Genomic DNA, 22,275 nt, shown 5'->3' on the forward strand with positions numbered 1-22,275 from the left:
CAGCGCCCAGCGCCCGGGGCAGCGGCTCGCCCCTGTGCTGGCCCAGGGCTGGGGAGGCGAGGGCACGGGGCCGCCTGGCTCCTCTGTTCTTCCCATCGATGCAGGTGGAGGGCAGAAAAAACTGGAGAAAACATTTAAAATCTAAATCTAGTTGAAAAACAAGAGCATGCAAAACCAGGCCTCCGGGGAAACCTGCGCTGTTCCCTTCACTAGAAACTGGCCTAACGCTTCAGACGGTGGCCACAGCCGTCTCGGGGGGTTTTGGCTGCCGTGGGGTGGGTCTGGGCTAGCGCAGCACAATGATCATCCTGAAGCAGGTTCCTCAGGTGCACACAAGCCTTCGGGAGGATCATTGTAGAGCTGCTTTCAGGGGATCTGAGGCCTTCTCCATTTAAAAATACACCAGCAGTCTGTACTTTGGGGCTCAGCACAAATGGAATAAACTTGGCTGCTCACACAGCGTCAGTCTCAGACTTCAGAGCAGAGGGAGAGATGAAACAAATTTGTTTTGGGCACCTACCGGTAACAAAACTTTGTCCCTGCTTAACTCTCTGCCATCCCTCAGGAAGTGGAAAGCACATGTTTAGGTAGTGTAAGCCTTTTTCCTTTTATTTAGAATACCCTCTTTGTTTAAACAATATTCCACCCCCCTCCCAACTCCCAGATACAAAGTTCGGCCAGTAAAGATTACATGGAAACTGGAACACGCCTCGTATGGAATACAAGATGCACCGGATGGGGAAGTTTAAAAACTTTCCGAGCGAAAAGTAGAACAAAGAAGGGGAAAAAAAAAAAAAAAGAAGGAAAAAAAAGTCTCCTAACATTTTCCCAAAGGTTTCACTCTCCTGTCACACACACTCGCCAAACGACAGCTAGCAAATTCAACTCTGCGAAAAGAAAACAGAGTCACGTCAATGGAGAGAGAACAGCCTCGAGGACACAAACCGCACCTTGGCCTGGGAGGAGCGAAAGGTCCGGGGCAGCTGCGACCTCCGGCTCCCGCCTCCACTCACCTATGTCAGCTTCTTGGCTTTGTTGTAGAGTGAATCCACTACTTTGCTCATATTCTGAATAGTCTCGAGGGCGGCTTCGTACGTTTTGTCTACGGGGGGTTCGTCGAAGATGATCAGGACTCCCTCGCCTTGGTCGAGGATGCCTGCGGGCACAAAGCTGCGGTCAGCGGCGAACGCTCGGCAGATCACGTCTGCCAGGCAGCGGGAATTGAGGGGTCTACCCAGAACACGGTCCCGTTGGTACAGGTTTGGAGGGGGCTCACGAGCTGTACTGGACCGGCTGAGTGATTTTTGGCTGCACTGCATTGGCAGTAGCTTACCCAGGGAAAAAAAAAAAAACACGTCCTGGAGAGGGGCTCGAGAAGACATCCGGGAGATCACAGAATCATGGAATCCTTTTGGTTGGAAAGGACCTTTAAGATCATCGAGTCCAACCGTTAACCCAGCACTGCCAAGCCCACCACTAACCCATGGCCCTCAGCACCACATCTCCACGGCTTTTCAATCCCCCCAGGGATGGGGACTCCACCACTGCCCTGATGCTTCTGCCTGCACATTCCCTGCGAGCTACCTTCCTCCTCGAGGCCCCTGTGCCCAGCAGGATGGCTCAGCACAACACTGGTGCAAGTTAAAAGGAAAAAAAGCCATTTTGTAATTAAACTATTTCCAGGTGCCAGCTGGGTTCTGCCATTTTTGCGCCATTCTCTAACCAATATGCTGCTTTTAGCCATTCATCTTGCTCAGCTAGATCAAGAGGGCTTTCTCAATCAACACTGGGGACAATGTAAACAAGAACAGAGCTGTTTCCTTGAGGGTTTATCAGAGAAGCAGCCTCCTGTGGTCCCAAACCCAAACCAACGAGCTGGGCTGTGTGGGTGCCCCCCACCAACGCACCAAATGCTCTCGCCATAAATTATCCAGGGAAGGTGACCACATATTTCAGTTAGCTCCAAGGCAAGAGCACATCTTTGCTAGACAGCCCACCTGTGGGTCTCATAACTGACCTTGGGATGTAGCAGCAGCAAGGAAGGGCTTAAACGTGGTTTGTGATTTGTGAGAAATTAAGCCTCGAGATTAATGAAGGCAGATGGAGCAAGAGGAACAGCCTTCATGAGGACAGAGTAACGAAGAACTCCACAGCTCAGTCCTCTTCCCACAGCGCCTGTTACCCTGCACTTCTGCTGTCTGAAGCAGAGCAGTCTGAGGACCCTCGGGGTTCAAAGGCGCAGTGATAAAGAGGAGTCTTATGCACAGCTTGCTCATACACGACCCGGCCTTGGGTGGCAAGGCAGGCAAGGCTGAAGGATGGAGAGACTCACCATGAAATTTCTTGTCCAAGATCATCTGTGACAGTTTCCTTTCTACCTCAGCCTGAAATTGAAGCAGAAAAATTAAAAGTCTCCCGGAACTATATAAAGAAATGCGAATTTTACTACTCCACACTCAACAGCCCTGGTGGGGTATAAGCACTGCTTAAAAGCCGCTCTTTTATCCCTGAACACGATGCCAGGACAGATCTCTCCTTGCACGCTGCTTTGATACTACCAGAGACTTTAGATGACATCAGAAATGAAGCAGCAGCTTTTAATGATGAGAGCAGCAGGATGTCTCGCCCCCTTGTTCCGCAGAAGACGGTGTATCTGCCATTTCATACAGGCACCACTCATTAGGCGATGGGGAACAGCCCAGTTGGTTCAGCAAGTATTTAGTCAAGTGTTGGCCAAACTTTATCTAAGCCACTCAGTACCGGGGTGACCTCCTGCCCAGCGCCAGGCAAAGCCCGCAGGAGTCAGCTCCTCTTCTGCTCTTTGGGCAGAGGACACACGCTGCAGTTAAGGAACAACTGCAGTCCAGCTTTTACTCAAACTGTGTGTTAAACACCAAGGGCTAGTCTAGGAAAAGACTGCACAGAAAGGGGGGATAGATGACGTAACGACCATAAAGGCCGAGCTCAGTACACTTCCAAACCTCTGGCCTTCATGCCCATACAGGACAAAAGCACTCCAGGATCCAACTGCAGTGGATTCTCCTAAAACTTAATCTGGGTGGGATTATCCGTAAAGCAGTTACTGCAACAGTCAGTGTGACATACGCACCCCTAATGAAACTGCAGTGATTAGCTGGATCCTGTATCTTAAGGGCCTAAGGAAGATTCCTCTGGGTACGCTCGCGAGGATTAAATGTAGGTCAACAGGGAAGACTGAGCTGGTCACAACATGAGCTGTTACTACAGCAGAGGAAAATTTGTCTCCAATAAAAAGCAAGTGCTAACACAGGGAGTAAAAACCCCTGTGAAGGAAGGCAATGTTAGAGCAAAGCCAGTCTGATGCCTCAGGGAAACTGTACATGTTAAAGTTAAGTTCCCCAGAGAGATCTTTGCCTGTGAATGCTGTGGAGCTGACCTGTCAGACCCAACAGCCTACGTTTATTTCCCAGTGGCAAATGCCATTTGACCTCAATTCCTTTGCCCTCTTAAGATGTGCCACTGATTTCTAGTGATGTTCTTACCTTTGAGAGCTTGATGAGGCTGGATATGTGTTCAATCTATAAGAGAGACCAACAGAGTTAAGTAAATCTTTAGCTGCACTTTTGTCACACAACACTGAGGTACAGGGCTCCTCCACAGAACAGCTCAAGGGCCTGTAAATGCTCCGGCCTAAAAATCTCCAACAGCTTTCTCCACTTTGCAGCTTCACGTCCTTCAGGTTTCACCCAATTTTAACTGAAGAGGGACTAGACACCTAAAGCCATTTCACTCTGAAATACGAAAGAACATTGCTTCTCCAAGATCACTGCAGCTTTACCCACACCCTGTCAGAGCCCTTAAAAGCCAAACGCTGTCACCTTCAGTGTCAAAAGCAAGTCCACCTTTCAGTGTGTGTGAGTGACGCAGGTGGAAAGGGCACTGACTCTGGAACGTGGTTCTCCAAAGCTCCTCTCAGCCCCCTCCTTATCATTTTTCAGCTCTACATGACGAACCCTGAGTTCTGGAAGCGCTGAGCAGCTTGGAGTTACAAGTATTCTGTATGGGAACAAGTCCCTCACCCACCAACAGCAGGAGACAGAGGTACCAGCACGTCGGTGTGCTCGCTGGAAACATTTACCTGTACTCTGGAGAAGGGTTCGATGACTCTGATCAGATTCTGTTCCAATAAGTTATCATAGAGCTTAGCCAAGTGAGTGTTTATGATGGGGTCGTCCCTGAGCTCCACCTTATAGTCTGTCAGAGCCTGCGAAGATACAGAGGGAACAAATCATTCAGGTAGCAACAGGTCTCCTGTCCTCAGGGCCCTCTGAGTATGAAAGAGTCTTCCCTCCCTGCCCAGTATCAGTGGTTAATCCAATCCCATAACTTAGGCCAGGAGGTCATGACACCGTAGCAGGCTTCCAAGCACTGTGCAGCAAGTGTCTTTCATCTTTACACTGCTCTAGCTTAGCAAGCCAGAATCTCTAGTTTACACTCAAGAGATGGCATAAGACTGTTCCCTGACATGGGAATCCCCTCCGTTCCCTCTGTGGTGTTCTTGCTGAAGCCAGAAAAATTTTAGGAAGATACACATCGCAGTGAACAGCACCAAAAGCACAAGAAACTGCTTCTGAGTTCACCCTCAAAAAAAAAGAAAGAAAGGAAAAAACCTAGTTTCAAGCAAGCTATTACTGCCCATGCTGCGAAAACCAAACCGGCTGATTATTGAGGGGTATTTGCTTGATGCACTGTGGCTGTCTATGAAAGTTTCCATGGTTTCCTGCTGTGGATGTAGCAGCTCCTACAACTTTCCAAAATAAAATGTTTTTTGTCCAGCCAGGCCCCATTTTCTGCCTCCTGACTCACCTTTTCAAAATCTGCCAGCGATCGGTTCTTACTGGCCTGTGCCACGCATTTTAGTGCTTCTGTCTGCAGAGAGAGATAATGAGAGTAGGTTATTTTTCTGGATTCTCATCTCAGTGCTATTATGCCAACAGCACACTGAAAACGTGCTTAAGAAGCAAAGCAGGAATGTTCCTTTTGCTACAAAGCCCTGTCAGTGTTATTTCCACCCAGGCGGAGTAAGAACAGCTGCTAAGAAGGAGAACAGGCAGAACAGCTGCAGGACACAGCATGAAATCAGCTTCACAGGAACAAAGAACTCAAGTTCTGCAAGGTTTGAAAATACCAGCTGCAGTTCCTATCAGGTTGCAGGTTGGGAGCAAGTTTGATCCCATTTTTAAGGCCAGGGCCCATTTTGGCACTTGCTTCATGAACGTGGCCATTTTCAGCCCTTAAAGCTGGGTTTCTCCCCTTCAGCACGCCACGCTGCCTCCGCTGAGCAGCAGCAGCACGGCAGAAGTCCTACAGATACCCTACCCTGGACAGCATCAGAAAACATTTCTTGTCTACTCCACAGTTGCTGTAACAAGGCAAAAGACTCAGCCACAGCCAACCTACCACATTTGTATTAGAACAGTAACACCACTAGAACAGTTTCCAAGTGGTGAGAGGCACAAGTGCACGAGACAACCAGGACAGCCCAGTGGCTACAGTGCACAAGGCCCGGGCTTCTGCTACCATCTCTCCCACCGAGCTGTCCCCAAGGCTGCCCGCTTTCTCTCTGCTCCCTAATCTCAGTTTCCACAGTAGGAACTCATGCTCGCTGCTGTCTCAGGAGGACAGTGCAGGGAACAGCTGAGATCTCCTCCATGGTAGACTGCCCTCCTGGTCCGAAAAGGAGCCTCCAACTCAGCTGTCGCTCAGGGGAAGGGGATAAGGCAGGACCAGGGCTGCCCTTTGTGATCCAGGAGGGATAAAGCAGGGATATCCCCACTTCAGGCTCTTTTCTACGCACATATGCTCACTGACCTCCTCTACTAAACAGCTTCCCCAATCCTCTGTGAAGTAGGTGAGTATTAGCTCCTGCGTCAAAGCAAACAGCTGGCTGACCAAAGCCACCGAGGGCAGCAGCGCGTAAGCCTGGCTCAGACCCTGGCACGCTTGGCTTTTGGCCCTGTACTTTATTATAAACATCCCTGGGTTTAACACGGGGGTGGCATTCACGGACTGGCAAGTTAACATGTTAGAATAAACAGTTGATTTAACAACTCCCCAGCTGCTTGGCTTCCACCTTGCAGTCATCTAGGTCTCAAGCTGCTCAGCTACACTGCTGTGAATGGATTTTCAGGATTTGCTACCACAGGAGTAAAAACAATGAACGACTTGGATTTAAATACATCAGATCTGTGGCTGCAGAGCAGTTAGTGAGGGCTGAGACATGAGTAGCTTAATGGCATTAAGCAGTTCATGAAGAAAGCAGAGAGAAAAACAGAGAAAATGAAGCGAGCAGGCCAGATTCTCAGGTTGTGAAAGTCACTGTATTCCCTTTGAAGGCAATTGACTTCTGGTAATTACTTCTGGTAATTTAATCAGTTCTGGATCTCGTTCACGACACTCAGAAGTGAAGGGTATTTTGGTACGAAAAGATCAAAGTATTTGACAAAAAGACTACCATGATATTCTCAGAGATAGCAGGAAGATAGAAAGCATTAGGTTTCTATACCTGTCTTCCAGCATACCGCAGAGCAAGCTTTCCACTCACTAACGCTTGCACATCTTCCGGGCTAGAGAGGGGAGGGAAGGGAAGAGAACATTTATTCAACAACATGGTCAGTTTAAATCCAAGTGTGCCTGAAAAATTTCCAATTGATAGCAAATTACTACAATTCAAGTAACATCGTATCAGAAGCACCGATTAGGTTATAACTAAAGGCAAACAAGCAAGCTTGTCTGCTCGAGTTCTTTCATTAGTCTTACAAACAAAACGCCTTCCCCATTTCAATGTAGGAAGTGTTCTTCGCAGAACCATTTGCCACGTACATGTTGAGCATGATTTTGCAGAGCAGCATGTATTTCAGCGCAGTGATGGCTTTTGGGTTGTCAATGGAATCGTATCCCTCAAACGCCTCGTAAAAATACGAATAGGCTGTTTTCCAGTCCTTCTCTTCTGCTGCGTGGATAATACCTGGTGAGAGGAACAAACAGGCAGGATCAGAGTTAATTTGGAATGTGACAGGAAGAGGACAGAACAATTTGGGTGCCCGGTGCTTTATGTGGTACTTCAGTAAAGGGAATCCTTTCCTTCTGTGCCTCCCTTTACCTTATCTCTATCAGAAGAACATCCATGCCCTCCTCTTAAGAGGACATGTTGAGAAAGACAAGCCTGTAGCACTTCAGTCAAGTGCCTGTAAACGAGGTCAGGAAAAACATTACAGTTATACTAACCCGGTGTAACACTGTAGTGCCTAGGGAGGTTACGGACCCTCCACCACCGGAGGCTTTCAAAAACGGGCTGAAAAAACATGTGTCAGGGACACTAATTATAGCTTATCCTGCCTTGAGGCAGCTGGGCAGACTTGTGGGTAACTTGAGGTCCCACCTCGCATCATTTTCTATGATTCACTCAGGAAAGAACAAGTATCAGTCAACTGATGCATCACGATGAGTCCCAGACTCTCCCCTTCTGCTGCAGGGCTTTACCTGACTGCATGTCTAACGCTGCTTGCAGCTTAGGTGGACAGTAGATTGCGTTGGCCGTAGTCCGTGCAGAGGTTAAGGCTGCTCTTGCTTTTGGCAGGTTGCTCAGGGCATGGTAAGTCTTACTTTCCAACAGCTGCACTTCCACCAGCAATGCCTTGTCATCCATCTTCTTCAATTCCCGAAGAAGCTGGGAGCCTAGCAGTGGGGAAGAACAAGAACCTTTGAAACCTGCTATCAACAACAACCCAAACCAAGTCTTTCCAGATGACACCCTTCTTCCCCCACAGCAGTACTGGCTTTGAGGAACGGAGGCCAGGCTTCCACAACCTGTTCTTCCAAGAAGAAACAAAGGACAGGAAATAATAGTGTGTCAGTCCACAGCTGGAGAAGACTGAACCAGTTTTGTGTTAGAGGGCAGTGAGAATACTTGGGTGTGGGGACAGTGTGTCTCTGCCACCTCATCGTGGGCAGCAGACACTCAGCAGAAAGCCAAGGATGGGTTGTGCAGTTCAGATGGTCACTCTGGTACCCCTTCCCCAGATGACAGCGTGATTTCCCACCTACATTCAGAGCTCTGAGCAAACCTGAAGCACTGCCCATTCCTCCATCATTCCCCTAGGGTGGGACCTGAGGATTTTCAAGCAACTCCTAAGAAAATGGGATGAGGAAGGAATGTTTTAAGCACAAGACATCTACAGAACAAATTCAGGAGGCAGGAATGGACAGCCTACGAAATGCCTAGATAAACCATCACGTTAAAGCCTTGTGAGGACAGAAGGAGCCAGCCTTAGAGGAAACTTTTCCCCTTCTTTCCCCCCAGCTATGAACTAAAGAGCTAACTTAGGGCAAGAAGAGGTGAGAACCTCATCCATACTTGCTGTGCTTAGAAGCTGAAAACCACAGCTGCAACTGCACAATGAGGTGGAAGAGAACGGACTCTCCCTAGAAACATCCCGTAGACTCTCTCCTCACATCTGCTCCCCGCGGCCACAGACATAACCATGTCTTGGCCAGCCACACAGAAACGCTAGCGCACACCATTGACACCTCGACAGAGCTTTCAGAGAGGCTGTCCTATAGGTACAGGCCTTCACAACTCCCTAAGCCGTACCCCCACCTTCCCAGTGGTTCAGTTAATTAAGCATAGCTTTGGAGTGTGGACTCCGATCAGTTTAAACCCCAGTTTATTACATATCTGTACACACTCAAATTCTAACTTGATATTGAATTCCATGTATCAGAGCACTTAACTTGATATTCTGATCAGACACAAGTCACCCAGGTGACTCTGGACATGACACATGCTCTTGCCAACACACTGTTTAAGAAGTTCCAGGTCCCTGGTGAGGCATCACCCCTGCCCGGGTGAGCACTTCTGCCCGTGTCAGTGCAGCCATCCCCCAACCCTGCTCATGCCCACGCGCTGAGCTGACAGAGCAGTCTGTACAAATACGCTTTGGACAGCTAAAATCTCATTTTACATCACCGCAGTCATTTGCAAAATGAGCATTTGAAAAGCACCGAAGGGAGTCGGGCTGTGTAGGATGACCTGCTTTACTCTGCTTTGCAGCAGAGGAGTTCACATGGTTAATTACCATATCTCAGGTGGTGCAGAAGCAAATTCTTAAAGCCTTGACACTACTTCACAAGAACTTGTCTAATTACATCCTTCGAGGTTTGCCATTTCCTGGCATTACTACTGCTTCTACTGGAGCAAGCTGAAGGAAGCTGGTTTCTCCCTTCAGCCTCCCTGACCACAGCAGTATACTACGTATGTGCCAGCAGGAGCCCAACCTGATGGTCTTCAACTGGATACAGCTCCTCTTTGCTCCCAAAATTATTTGAAATGAACAAACGGGGAGAACAAAGAGATCTCTAAAAGCTTTTATCACCAACCTATAGCAAAAGATGGTAGAGCTGGTACAGCACTGAGAAATTCATGCCCAAGTCCTACAAAACTTATCAAGGAACATGACATAGTGGATCATTTCCCTCGTCAGCCTCCAGACTAATTTCAAAGCAAAGAGCTACCACCACCTAGTGGGAGACTTACCCAGCTGCAGCGCTTCTTGGTACCGCTTGGTATCGAAGTACAACGAGACCAGCCTCGCCTGGAGAACAGAAAAGGAACTGCCGTGAGGAAAGCCAGAGAAAGGTAGTACAGATGGATTTTGTAAAATGAAACGATATTCTCCTCTGTACAGACTTCACTAAATTAGTTTGTATTAATTACGTTTGGGTTGGAAAGGACCTTTAAGATCATCAAGTCCAACCGTTAACCCAGCACTGCCAAGCCCACCACTAACCCATGGCCCTCAGCACCACATCTCCACGGCTTTTAAATCCCCCCCAGGGACGGGGACTCCACCACTGGCCTGGGCAGCCTGTGCCAGTGCTTGACAACCCTTTCGGGGAAGACATTGTCCCTGATCTCAAATCTAAACCTCCCCTGGCACAACGTGAGGCCGTTTCCTCTCGTCCCATCACTTGTTCCTTGGGAGAAGAGACCGACCCCCCCCTCGCTACACCCTCCTTTCAGGCAGTTGTAGAGAGCGAGAAGGTCTCCCCTCAGCCTCCTTTTCTCCAGACTAAACACCCCCAGGTCCCTCAGCCGCTCCTCATCACACTTGTGCTCCAGACCCTTCACCAGCTCCGTTGCCCTTCTCTGGACTCACTCCAGCACCTCAAGGTCTTTCTTGTCGTGAGGGGCCCAAAACTGCACCCAGGATTCGAGGTGCGGCCTCACCAGTGCCGAGTACAGCGGGGTGATCGGGGAAGACTGGCTAGTTTAAACACAACAGGTAAAATCCTGTCTATAGTCACTAACTTTAGTGTCATCACTATCACCCGTCCATTACATGTACAAAGATCTGGACAACACACTACAAATTCCCTACTTTTACAGGTATTAAATCCGATAAAGGGAAGATGCAATCACACAGGTTTGGGATCTGCAACGTAACATACCTCCAGAGCCTGGCGTAGGAAAGTCCTCTTCTCTGATTTGGCCCATTCAATACACTCTAAACACAGGTCAACCTTAAAGGGAGCAGAAAGAAATTTGTAAAGCCTTCTGCTGCCCCTCTTTAAAACAGCATTATGGTTCAATCATTTCCTACAAAGCAACAAAAAACACAACAAAGCCTGAATCTCCACAATGTACTTGAAGGAAATAAGTCATTCCTGTCTGAACAGCAGCATTGCTAAACATCAAATTAGTTTTACTTTCAAATGAGCCTGCAGATTAGCCTTCATCGTTAGTGCCTACCCCAAATGGTCTCTGAACGACACCGTTAGTATCACCAGGGTAAAGCATAGTTCACTGTTGAACTGCAGCTCACCGGGGGAAGGTGAAGGGACTTCTCTTCAACAAGGACTCACTGGGGTAACCACACACAATACACTTTAACCTCAGGCTGCATCACATTGCCACCAGAGGGTAAACTCACCAAAATGTTGCACAAAACCATCTAGAACAGCTACACTGTGCTACCTATTTTCATATTCTGTTAGCTAGATTAACTTCCTGCACTTTGTAACAACATTCACTGTATTATACTACTCGTAATACCTATTGCAAGAGAAAGTAAAGTTCAGAAGGCAAACTAAGGTTCAGTTTAAGCTGTCACAAAATAACCCCAACAGAGCACCTTCTTTGATTCCTTTTCTAACACATTTGGCTTCCAATAACTCTTTCTGACCACCAGGGACAATCCACCCACACTGGAATATGAAACTAAAGAGTTGGCTTCGAAATTTCACCAGTAAAAATTACTGCTGAAATCCTAATAGCGTTTCTTAAACAGCTGTGTTTGTGTTTGAAATAAAAACATCTGGATACACGAGAACTGATTCTGCCTTAGGGGCAAGGGATGGACTAAAAGACTTTGAGGTCCCTTCCAGCGTGTTCTGCACCATTTCATTCGGCCATAGAGAAAAATGTATTTTAAATTGCTCTAGGAAGAAAGGAAAACGAAGTGCACGTGTTTTAGGGCCTAAATATGTCAGACCATGTGTGTCCTGTAGTAGTACAAAGCAATAGAGGTATTGGGCTCCACTATTTCCAGCTGAGTTAGGTGACAGGAGCCAGTCAGTCACACTGGATATTTTATCTATTGCTTCAAAGCAGAGTAAAGGAACCCAATGGCTTCTCATATTTTTAAGACTGCTGAGATTCCCCTGATGGATAAAGCAGTTGTAGTCATGATCCACCTCAATTAGAAGAGGGTGTCGATTTAGAACTGGCCAATAACACACAGTAAGTCATCCCGAGGTGCCAGGCTCAGGAATGCCTCTTCCCAAAATCTATGGATCACAGCTCTGCAGTGTGCCACGCTGCAGGACTTGTCAGCTCCTCCTCACTGCTTATTAAATGGGGACATTTCATGAAAAGCCATTATGAAGTTGCAATTTATTGCACAGTGATAGCTGGAGCATTAGGAGCTGGAGAAATCTCTCATTTCATCGCTTTACTGGACTCCTGGGAGTCTTCTTAATATACGTTACATCGAGGAAGCAAATGTCCCCCTGAACAATTCTGAAAGTATTCAGATTACTGCATCAAGAACCTCACAGTTAGGTGTTATAATTCCTTAAAGGTTTGGGGTTTGGCTTCTGAATATGCTTCAAAGTGAACGTTTTGACTAACTGGGCTGTGTTCCATCGCTGCTACTCCAAGTTCTTCCCCTGCCATAAAACGCCACCTTTAGGGACTGCATCCAAATATCAGCATTTACATCAAGTTACCTTTAGAAAAAGGCAGAAGCCACTGGTTTTATTCCTGACCCCTTTAGGGGTTCCCTTCTCACCTGCACATCCCACCCCGCTTCCCTTAACCTCTTGTGTTAAAGAAGAGGAGCAAAAGATTCTGTCACTGTTTTCAGTAACAATCGTACAAGCCACAAGAACTGAACAGCAAACGAAGAACATTTGCGAGGTAACCTGAGCTGGAGGATGATACTTCTGCGCTCATTTGGCTCATGAGAATCCCATCTGCCTCTCAACATGGCAGAGCCTCTTCTAGACTAATGTGTCAGTCACTGTGTGTAACTGTTACGTGGGCTTTGTCCTTAACCTGTTGCTCAGACCCTCCCTGCCTCCCCTTTCCATCTAATAGCTTTGGTGTGCCAGTACAACCCATACTGCTGCAGGTCAGCGCTGCTTGTAAGTGGCTGCTCATCATTTACAAGTTGCTCCTGTCCTTCTCCCATTCCCTAATAACAACAAATCATGTGGACAGAAAAAAAAAAAAAAAAAAAAAGAGAAGAGAAACAACTGTAGCCTTTAATGAGAATGGAGTAAATCCTAACTGTGGGTTATCTTAGATTGAATGGGTTTTCTAGCAGATAATTTCATCCACTGGAGGTATTTTACACTCAACAACTGCAAAACTTTTTCCACTCCCACTTCAGGAGTAACTTTCATGCCTCAGAAGCCCTCTGTAGGATAAGACATCCACGGCACTGTGTCCCCGTGCAATGCACCTTCATGTCTCCAGGTGAAGGATGCTAAGTAATACTCACCATCTAATCCCCCCAACTCCTGAACAGGCCTTGAACGCCCCCTCCCCCAGCTCTGTGCCATCTCACACTGTCCCCACCTTGCCACCAGACCGGGCTCCCCAGAACAAGTGTGGCACCTCTCACCTCTCGTATCCTCAGTGCTAATCACACCACAAAATGCTACTGATCCTGTACATCTAACAGCGAGCAACACAAATCTAAGAAAAACACCCAGGGTGAGAGTTTACTCCTAACCTGCAGCAGTCTGAGGCTTGCAGAAAAACATGCTTATGAGTGAATTAAATTATCTGCTGTTTTATTAATAGAATATGTCCAAATGCATTAAACGAATGTTTCCTGACATGAATAATTCTTCAGCGTGAAGCAAAATAGATCACGGTGTTACAGGCTTTTGAGGAACAGCCTATTGCCAAAATTTCAATCTCACCTCCTGTCCTGTAGCTGCCTCCATATCGAGGAACAGATCGAGCAGAGATCGGACCAACCGGGCTGCCTTTGCTTTGCTGATGGAGTTCAAGAAGGGTCGAACGTACTTCAGGAGTCCTCCCAGCTCTGTATGCGAGAAAAACCACCTCGTGAAACACAACCACCCAGCCAAGAGCTCCACCGCAGCGGGAGCACCTGACACGTCTATAGGCAGCAGTATTTATGACACCAAATATTTTATAAGCGCTCTCTCAACATCATTGTCAGGAAAAGAGCGATAAACATCCCCTGGAGGAATGCCTTGCAGTGAACACGGGGACTGGCACAGGTGACTGCTGGGCTCCAGCCTTACCCACACAGCGCATGTTTCCCGTTACTCCAGTTTGCCCAGTTATAACCCCATTTGTCACTACACTTGCCTCAGGCACGTTTTAAAAGTGTAAGCATCTGCTAAACGCTTTGAGATTTTCCTATAAAATGGGCAATGGAGTTTATAGTTTACGTATGTTTTTATTAACTCACAGTTTGAGGTTTTAATCTGCCCGCCCTAGAAAGTCAGACACCCCCCGCGCTCCACGGCTGAAAAAATGACATTGAACACTTCAACTCCCCACATTACCTGATCAGCTCTTACCTTAATTAACCAGATTTCTACTAGTGTCCTTACTAGTTCACAGTTATAAACCTAGTCTCAGGCTGGCAAAGGAAAAGTCTTTATGAATGAATCAATACACTAAAAATGTCGTTCCTACAGAGCACAGGGATGCAGCAGACAACGTCACGGCGGTTTCAGGGCTCGGCGTCGGTGGAAGCAGAAGGGAGTTACGTGTTGGAACTGCACAGCACGAGCTAAAAGTCCTCTCCTGCAACAAATAACACGCGGCCGGCGGGCCAGACTGCAGCGATGTCTGTTTACAGTCGGGGGAAGATGATACTTCCAGCAGACTAACGCTGTGCCAGCACAGGGCTCAGCGCTGACTCAAAGGTGGGGACGCACACTGAAATCCCAGCTGATCTGCCCCAGAATTTTAAGTTTCACCCAAATATCAGCTAGTTCTCGCACTACCATGTGGACAAGATTTGATAGTGAAAACAAAAAAAGAAACCAACCCCAAACCAAAACCTGTCATGACTGTTTCAGAAATCTTCAAAATACTCTATACCAAACTGGTATCGAAATCAAAACTAAAACTAAGAGGCTAATCTAATTTTATTTAAATTAGCATACAGAGGAGCATCAGCAGAACTTCAGTTTGGGAGGATTCCAATAAAAACAGTTGAAAACAAGATTTCTTTCATATTTCCTTTAGCAGTAATGCAAAAGAATTGTTGTAAGAACATCTTAATAATAGCTAAAAAATATTCCTTATATTTTTTTTTTACTTTTTCAACCTATTTATTTTAAAAGTTCAATCAAGCCTGATACAACTCATTTCTTACACTGTTAAGAAGCAGAACTCACAGGGTGTTCCAATCCAACTGCCCACGGTGACGTATTGGCGTTTTTACACATCTGAAAGAGCAGGTTTTGAACAAATGGAACTTACCCCGAGTGTGCCCCGAATCCTCAGAGAAGCCTCAATTGCCAAACAGCAGCGCAACAAATCGTGACTCTTCTACAACGAACCACTCGGACTTTGCACAGGGAACAAAACAAGACGCTACGGCTGCCATGCCTCAGATTTCATAAACGTTTTGCTTTCTGCCTGAGAATAAATGTCCAGGTTTTTCCAGAACTGAGGTACAGCTACGTGAATATTTAAGATTGAGCCCCGCTGACTGACCGTTCCAATCAACAAGGAACTGTTACCTCCTGCCCCGTGGCAGACGATGACTTCGCCCACACCGCCTTTGTCCTGAGGACCATCAATCTGCAGTGCCACTCCTGGATGCAAATCCCAACCATTTTAATCAAAGTCAAACACTTTGGTTTCACATCCAATAAGCAAACTACCATGACAGCAGCAGCCAGCTGCTTCCAACACAGCAGTTTTGCACAAAGCTACTCCCAAACGTCCCTTCTCTGAATGTGAGCTGAGAAAGGTGGGCTCCACATCACCTTGGTGGGCTCAGAAGAGAAGCAGCACTAAAGCTGAGGTTGCCCAGAAGCTGGTTCTTGCGCTCTTCCCTGATGCAATTAACACAAACACTTAAAACCGCAGCAGTTAACAGAGGGAACAGGTTTGCTTCCATCAGGTCACAGCACTGTATCCTTAGCTTTGAGCTCTGTAACTAAGAATTTGCCAGTCTTTCAGTCTCTCTTATCAAGGCAGCGAGACTCTCGCCAAGATCCAGCAGCTCTTAAGTACCTGGTACTTCATACCGTGCATTGCTGCCTCTTCACAACCAGCTGAATCATGTTTTTAGTGCACAACAGAATCACAGAATCACTCAGGTTGGAAGAGCCCTCTGGGATCATCGAGTCCAGCCATTGCCCTGACACCACCATGTCAACTAGATCATGGTACTAAGTGCCATGTCCAGGCTTTTCGTAAACCCCTCCAGAGATGGTGACTCCACCACCTCCCTGGGCAGCCCCTTCCAATGGCTAATGACCCTTGCTGAGAAGAAATGCTTCCTAATGTCCAACCTGAACCTCCCCTGGCGAAGCTTGAGGCTGTGTCCTCTTGTCCTATCGCTGGTTGCCTGGGTGAAGAGGCTGACTCCCACTCCACTACAACCTCCCTTCAGGTAGTTGTAGACTGCACTAAGGTCACCTCTGAGCCTCCTCTTCTCCAGGCTAAACACTCTCTTCCACATGGGAAAGGAACTTTAGAAGAAAAGAAAGGAAAAAAATCCCATGAAATATACCGCAGTACTTATCTTTCCATTGATTTGCTCAACAGCTGCCCCAGAATTCACTAGAAAGCAGATTCGAAGCCAACAGCTAGAATCTATCTGCACATTTTGCAAACTGCACATTTAGACACGCAAGCACAAAGTTCCCATAGAAATGTCTCTTTCCCACCAATGTGACTGTCAACTATTTTTAGGTTTTGTTTTTTTTTTTTCCATAAATGCAATGCTTGGTAATGGTGTGACTGACAGCTCTGGAGAAGTGATGAGCAGCAGCTCTGGGAAATGAACTCTTGCTGCTCATCCTCAGAGGAAGTGCTTCCACAAGCATGGATCTGAATTCCTGATCTGAGTTATTCCAATCTGATAGTTTTAAGCAATGCTATAAAAATCTAGAACTGTCCTAAAAAAAAAAACGAAAGTAATTAATCTACCACTTCAATCCTTAATCTCTATCAAGCAGATAAAGAGGGTCATTTGTAGCATTATTTTTTTTTTAAACAAAGGTTGTAGGTTCACCAGAGGTTAGTCCTCTAAAAACTCCACGTTCATTTTACACCCTCAGCCCATCAGCAGCACAGCAGTTGTAGCTTTCCAAACCCACCAAACTGCAGCTGATTTTTTTTCCCCAAGGCTGCAGCACGCAGACCCTTTCATCTCTGGGCAGTTATGACTTGAAAGCAGACAACGAGCCACTGCAACACCTCGAATCCGTCAAAGAAATTCCGCTAGCTAAAACTAAAACATGTGCAGCCACAACGATGAGATCTATTTCGTTCAGTCTCCAGACTGCTCGTCACTCCTACTAGGCTCCTTCACCCTAGAAAGCAGACAGACAGGGAAGGTGACACAGTCTTTCCCACAGGATCAACACATCTCTAAGCTGCAGGATCTCCTTTCTTCATCCCCCAGCTTCATCGCATCTCCAGAAAGCACAACCTGGTGATCTCACTCCGACCTACACATACACGTACTTCTTAATGTTGCCAAACTCAGTCTCTTCTCTCCAGAACAGAGCTGCTCTGCAGTTCAGCGTTCCCTTTAATACATTTCACATTTGCTCCTTCATGAATCTGGGTTTGACGAGTTAACATTGTCATTTTCAATTATTTAGCCTTCCCTATTAGCTAGCCACCCTCTGAGAATACATGGAAGTTTTTTTCCGGTCGTGCAAGACTTTAAACTCAAAACTACTCCAAGTTCTGCAGCGGTAAGGAGGCCATCGTGCACCCAACAACTCTTCTCTCAGGCTTACGCACACCAGCAGCACATTTACTTTAAGAGATTCTCGTGATGGTTTCCCCCTTTTTAGCCCAAACACACACACATCTTCCTTGGCCCAGGAGCAAAGCCACGTTTCGTTATCTCTACGGAAGCAAACAGCAGAGTGCAAAGGGCACCCACACAGCACAGACACCTGACCCTGAGTTAATTGACTTCAGGTCCTTTGATATTCAATTAGAGAAACAAGCACTTGTACAGCAAGTCAAAATAGATGTTTACAAAGACTGGATAGTAGGACACCAAGTTTCAGAATAAATATAAAACCATGATCTTGATCGGCTGCTGTCTGAGACCTCATACCGCTTTCCATGAACTACTCTAACATTAGCTCTGGCGTCACAGTCGAATTTCAGTTTAATTAAACTGAAATTTGCTGGTCTCTTTTTCCCCAACCGGTTTCAGACTGTTAAAAGCACACACGCTTCACTTCCCACTCTGAATTATTGTCACACACGGTTAGAAAATATCAGGGCTGCACCACAGCCAGCTGCCTGCCACGGAGAGGACGCTCTTTGTATGGACGTGGTGTATCAGCTCCTAAAAGGCTTGAGGTGAAAGGTGCTCCAGAAAAGGCACAAGCATTCTACAGCAAAAGAAACGAAACTAAACTGCCGAGTACAAAATAACAAACACGCTGCCTTGAGCTTCCCAGGGAAGAGAAGATGTGAACAGATTCAACTCAAAAATATCGAATAGAGAATTTTACTCCATTTCTGTCCTTTCACACATTCACAATAGGACTGTCAAGTCTTGCTCTTGTGAGGAGGATATTCTGATGTAACGTTTCAGTAGATAAATCAATTAATTGAGAAAGAAGCTACCAGTGAGAAAGGACTTTTTGGGACAAACTCTCCAATTTGAAACGAGGCTCTGAGATTATTAAAAACAAACCAAGAGAAACTTCTCATCTCAAACATGGCAAGTTAACAAAACTGTTGTCACTTGTACTAAAACAGCCACAGGTCAAAGGGTCATAAAATAAACCATCCAATGCACCAGCAACCGTTTGGAATACTGAGCTAAGTAACACGAGATTAACATTTTATGTTATCTAGTTTTTTTAGTTTCTGTCCTATCACTGAGAGAACATTTCCTGCCAAAATCTGCTTTTAGTCCTATTCCATTAAATAATGAAGCTAGATTTATTTGCATGTACCTTATCCGACACCTCAGTTATTTATTTCAGACTCACCTTCCGCCTGCCCAGTCTTGGCCAAAAGCGACCCCAGTTCCAGGATGCTCTGCTCTTTGACTTGCACCGCTTCTTCGTCATTTTCCTGGACATCACGTTTCACTACAAAAGAGGGGAAAAGTTCCCTTTAATGCTATTTCAATTAGAAGAGAATCATTACTAGCCAGCTCCTGGAAAGGCACCGAAAAAAAGTAACTGTTACAACAGGCACTAGTGAATTCAGCGTGGTCTGTGAGATCTGGAAAGCAGATTCTGCGGAAAGGTTAAATTACAGCTTATAGAGAGCGTTTGATCTCTGCTTCACGAAGGCTTTAATCCAGCTGATAGATACAACCGCACGCTCCAACTCAAATATAATTTAAGTTTTGAAGTAGTCTCATATAGCTCATTCAGCTGTTCAAGCTTTATTTCAAAAACACCACCACCCAACAGACCTTCTCCCGCTGAAGCCACAAAACCAAATCAAAGACGTTTAATGGGATTTCCAGGGTCGGGTATTCTGGTATTGGGATTTCTGACGTTGCTGCTTTGTGTATTAAGTCGCAGTCCCGTGGTCAAAATGCAGCACAAGAACAGCAGCTCCACGAGTTCGCCCGCTTCCTTCGCTCAGGAGCGGATCAGGTGTTAGAACTGCTGCAGGAGGCAGCGCTCCTTCCCACACCGAGCTCTGACAATCTCACCGTCACTCTGTGTACAGCGTGAGTAACTCTGGCTCTGAAGCACGTCGAAGGGCCAAATGACACACAGCAGCACCAAACCTGGGCTTACACAACACCAATTTCACGTAAGTTATCCACAAAATATTGTCACCTGCTACCCTGTAAATATTCACCTCCAGCATCCCCCGCACAGGTCAGTTCATCCAACTTCTACACGGATAAAGCCAAAATCCGCTGTCAAGCTCTACAGAGGGAATCGAAACCCTCCGCGCTGCCCCAGAGCACAGACTGCAGCTTTCAGCCCCCCTAATTTAGCATGTGCAGCATCAAGAGGAAAGTAACTCTGCTCTCAAGCAGGAAAGTATCGCAGCAACGCTCTCTGACTGCTCCAGCTTACACCACCCAGCCCCACGAGCTGTCACAGACGGAGGCTGACCGGACGCAAAGCTGTAGGTGTGCTGACAGGCTTGAGAACACCAACTACTAATTAACCACAGCGACACCAAGAGGGACGAGCAACTTTTAAAGACCATAGAGCAATTCCAAGGTCTACCACGGACACCAGGAAACGGCTTATTCGCCCGACACAGCGGGGTGACAGCGGGTCACGGTGTCTTTTCAGAGTTCACCACAGGGTATGAGAATCAAGAATTACTCTTTTATACAGCAGTTTCTGAAGGATTCCCTCTCCCTACCCCGTACGCCTCGACCCCCACATAAACAGAGACGTCCACATTATGCCTACGAACAACTTTATAGCCCCAACATCTCCTTGGCACTGCTAAACGTCCGGCACAGCCTGACAAAGTAACTGCTGCAAACAGCATCTGTCTTGAAAGAAGCAGAAGGTAAAACTCCACACACGGCACCCAGGAAAACTCCTCAGAACTTTAAGTGTCATTTAAACAGCGGCTGTATTTTAGCGCCGTACGAGGAAATACCACTTTCAGCAGCTTTCTCATCCTTCCGCACGCCCCGTACCCGCTGCAGGCCGCCGCCACCAGCGCGAACACCCAGACGCTCTAACACCACAGCCGAGATCCCCAGTAGCAAACAGCCGGTACAGGCAGGCTCCTGCCCGCGACAGCCCCGGTACCCGCCGCTCCCCGGGCTTCAAGGCGGGCAGGTTCACACGCCGGTGCCGGTGCCTGCCCCCGGGGGAAACACCGCGGTGTACGGGCAGGAGAAGCCGGCCGGGGCTCCGCTGACAGGCTCCCCGAGCGGGCTCCGCCGCGGCCGCCCGCCTCACCCCGGCAGCTCCCTGCCGCTCGGGCCCGCGGGGCCCTCACCGGCGGCGGGCAGCGGCCGGGCCCCGTCCCGCCGGCCTGCGGTGCGGGTGGAGAAGCCGTGTGGGTGGAGCGGGCCGGGTCGGGGCCGGTGGAGCGGGCCCAGGCCTCGCTCCCGTCCGGCTCGCACGGTGAGTCAGCAGCCGGCGGCGGTAGCGGGCGGGAGGCGGCGGCGGGCGGCCGGGGGCGGTCGGTGGGGCGGGGGCGGCCGGCGGTGCCTCACCTATGGAGTGGAGGATGCCGATGGAGGCCTCGCGGTCGGTGGAGAGCAGGGACTGCGCGCGCTGGAACTCCAGCACCGCCGCCGCCGCCATCTTACCGCTCCCTCGCTCCCTGCTCACCGCCAGCCCGGAAGCGGCCAGCGGAGGCCTCGCCCTTTTCCGGCCCCGCGGCATGACGGGAGGCGCAGTCCCGGTGCGGGGCGCCGAGGGGCGGGGCTGAGGGGGGCGGGAGGGGAAGGGGGCGGGGCCGAGGGGAAGGGGCGGGGCTGGGGAGGGGGCGGAGCCGATGGAGGGGGCGGGGACGGGGGCGTGGCCCGGGGATGGGGCGGGGCGTCCCGGTGCGGGGTCGGGGGGGCCCTGCCTCCAGCCCCGCCTCCAGCCCCGCCTCCAGCCCCGCCTCCTCCTCCCGTTCGCAGGGGGGACCCCAGGGCCTCACCCCAGGCTGAGCGTGTGTGTGCGTGTGCGTGTGCGTGTACGTGTGCATGGCATGTGCATGGTGTGTGCATGGCGTGTGCATGGTGTCTGCATGGTGTCTGCTTGGCATGTCCATGGCATGTGCATGGCATATCCATGGTGTGTCCATGCTCTGTGCATGGCGTGTGCATGGCGTGTGCATACTCTGTGCATGGCGTGTGCATGGCATGTGCATCATCTGTGCATGGCATGTTCTTGGCGTGTGCATGGCGTGTGCATGGCGTGTCCATGGCATAGCTCAGCCACATGGTAACCTCCATCACGGGGCGCTCCTCCGTCATGGCAGCTACCTTCATCTTGGGGGAACCTCCATTGCGTGTGTGTGTGCACGCCTACATGTGCATACATGCACACGTGTGTGCGCCCATGCTTGCACACATGTGCATGTGCCCATCCCTGTGTACCCAGACATGTTCACGCACATGGTTGCATGACACGCAGGCGACGGCATGCAGCACGGTACCCACACGTGTGCTCGTGTGCACACATGTGTGCACAGCTGCGCCGTTCACTCCCCCCCACACCAGGCCCGGTGTCCCCCGTGTCCCCATGGCCGGGGCTCACCGTGTCACCGCTGCCCGGCACAAGCCTCGGGCCACGTCACAGCCGGCCAAGCAGGCTGAGGACGGGCCAGCTCATCACACTGCACACGCGTGTGCACACGCATGTGGGTGCCTGGGAGGGATCTCGGGGGGGGCACGGTGAGCCCCAGGCAGCCTGAGCACATGCGTGGCTGCTTGCACACCCGTGGCCATGCACACACATGTGGCCATGCCATGTGCAGCCCGTGTCACATGTGCTCAGCCCCGCCGTGCCGCACACCCTTGTTTGCACACCCGCTCACGAGCACGCGGCCATGGTGTGTGCGTCCCCTCCTCGCACACGTGTGCGCGC

The 22,275-nt window shown here is 48.8% G+C and overlaps 1 protein-coding gene across 1 annotated transcript; it reads right to left on the reverse strand.

The window, feature by feature from the left end:
• Positions 1–582: 582 nt before the first annotated feature.
• On the reverse strand, positions 583–21,043 carry PSMD11 (proteasome 26S subunit, non-ATPase 11). Its single transcript, XM_068419054.1, has 14 exons — positions 20,910–21,043; positions 18,742–18,843; positions 13,471–13,595; positions 10,489–10,560; positions 9,575–9,632; positions 7,522–7,716; positions 6,862–7,006; positions 6,545–6,605; positions 4,846–4,908; positions 4,118–4,243; positions 3,522–3,557; positions 2,333–2,384; positions 1,014–1,156; positions 583–887 (listed from the first exon to the last, which is right to left on the reverse strand). The coding sequence occupies exons 1-13, from the start codon at positions 20,998–21,000 to the stop codon at positions 1,014–1,016; spliced, it is 1,269 nt and encodes a 422-aa protein (XP_068275155.1). The 5' UTR covers positions 21,001–21,043; the 3' UTR covers positions 583–887.
• Positions 21,044–22,275: the final 1,232 nt, after the last annotated feature.

Source organism: Nyctibius grandis, chromosome 26 (assembly GCF_013368605.1).
Source record: "Nyctibius grandis isolate bNycGra1 chromosome 26, bNycGra1.pri, whole genome shotgun sequence".
In the NCBI taxonomy this organism is placed as follows: Eukaryota; Metazoa; Chordata; class Aves; order Nyctibiiformes; family Nyctibiidae; genus Nyctibius; species Nyctibius grandis.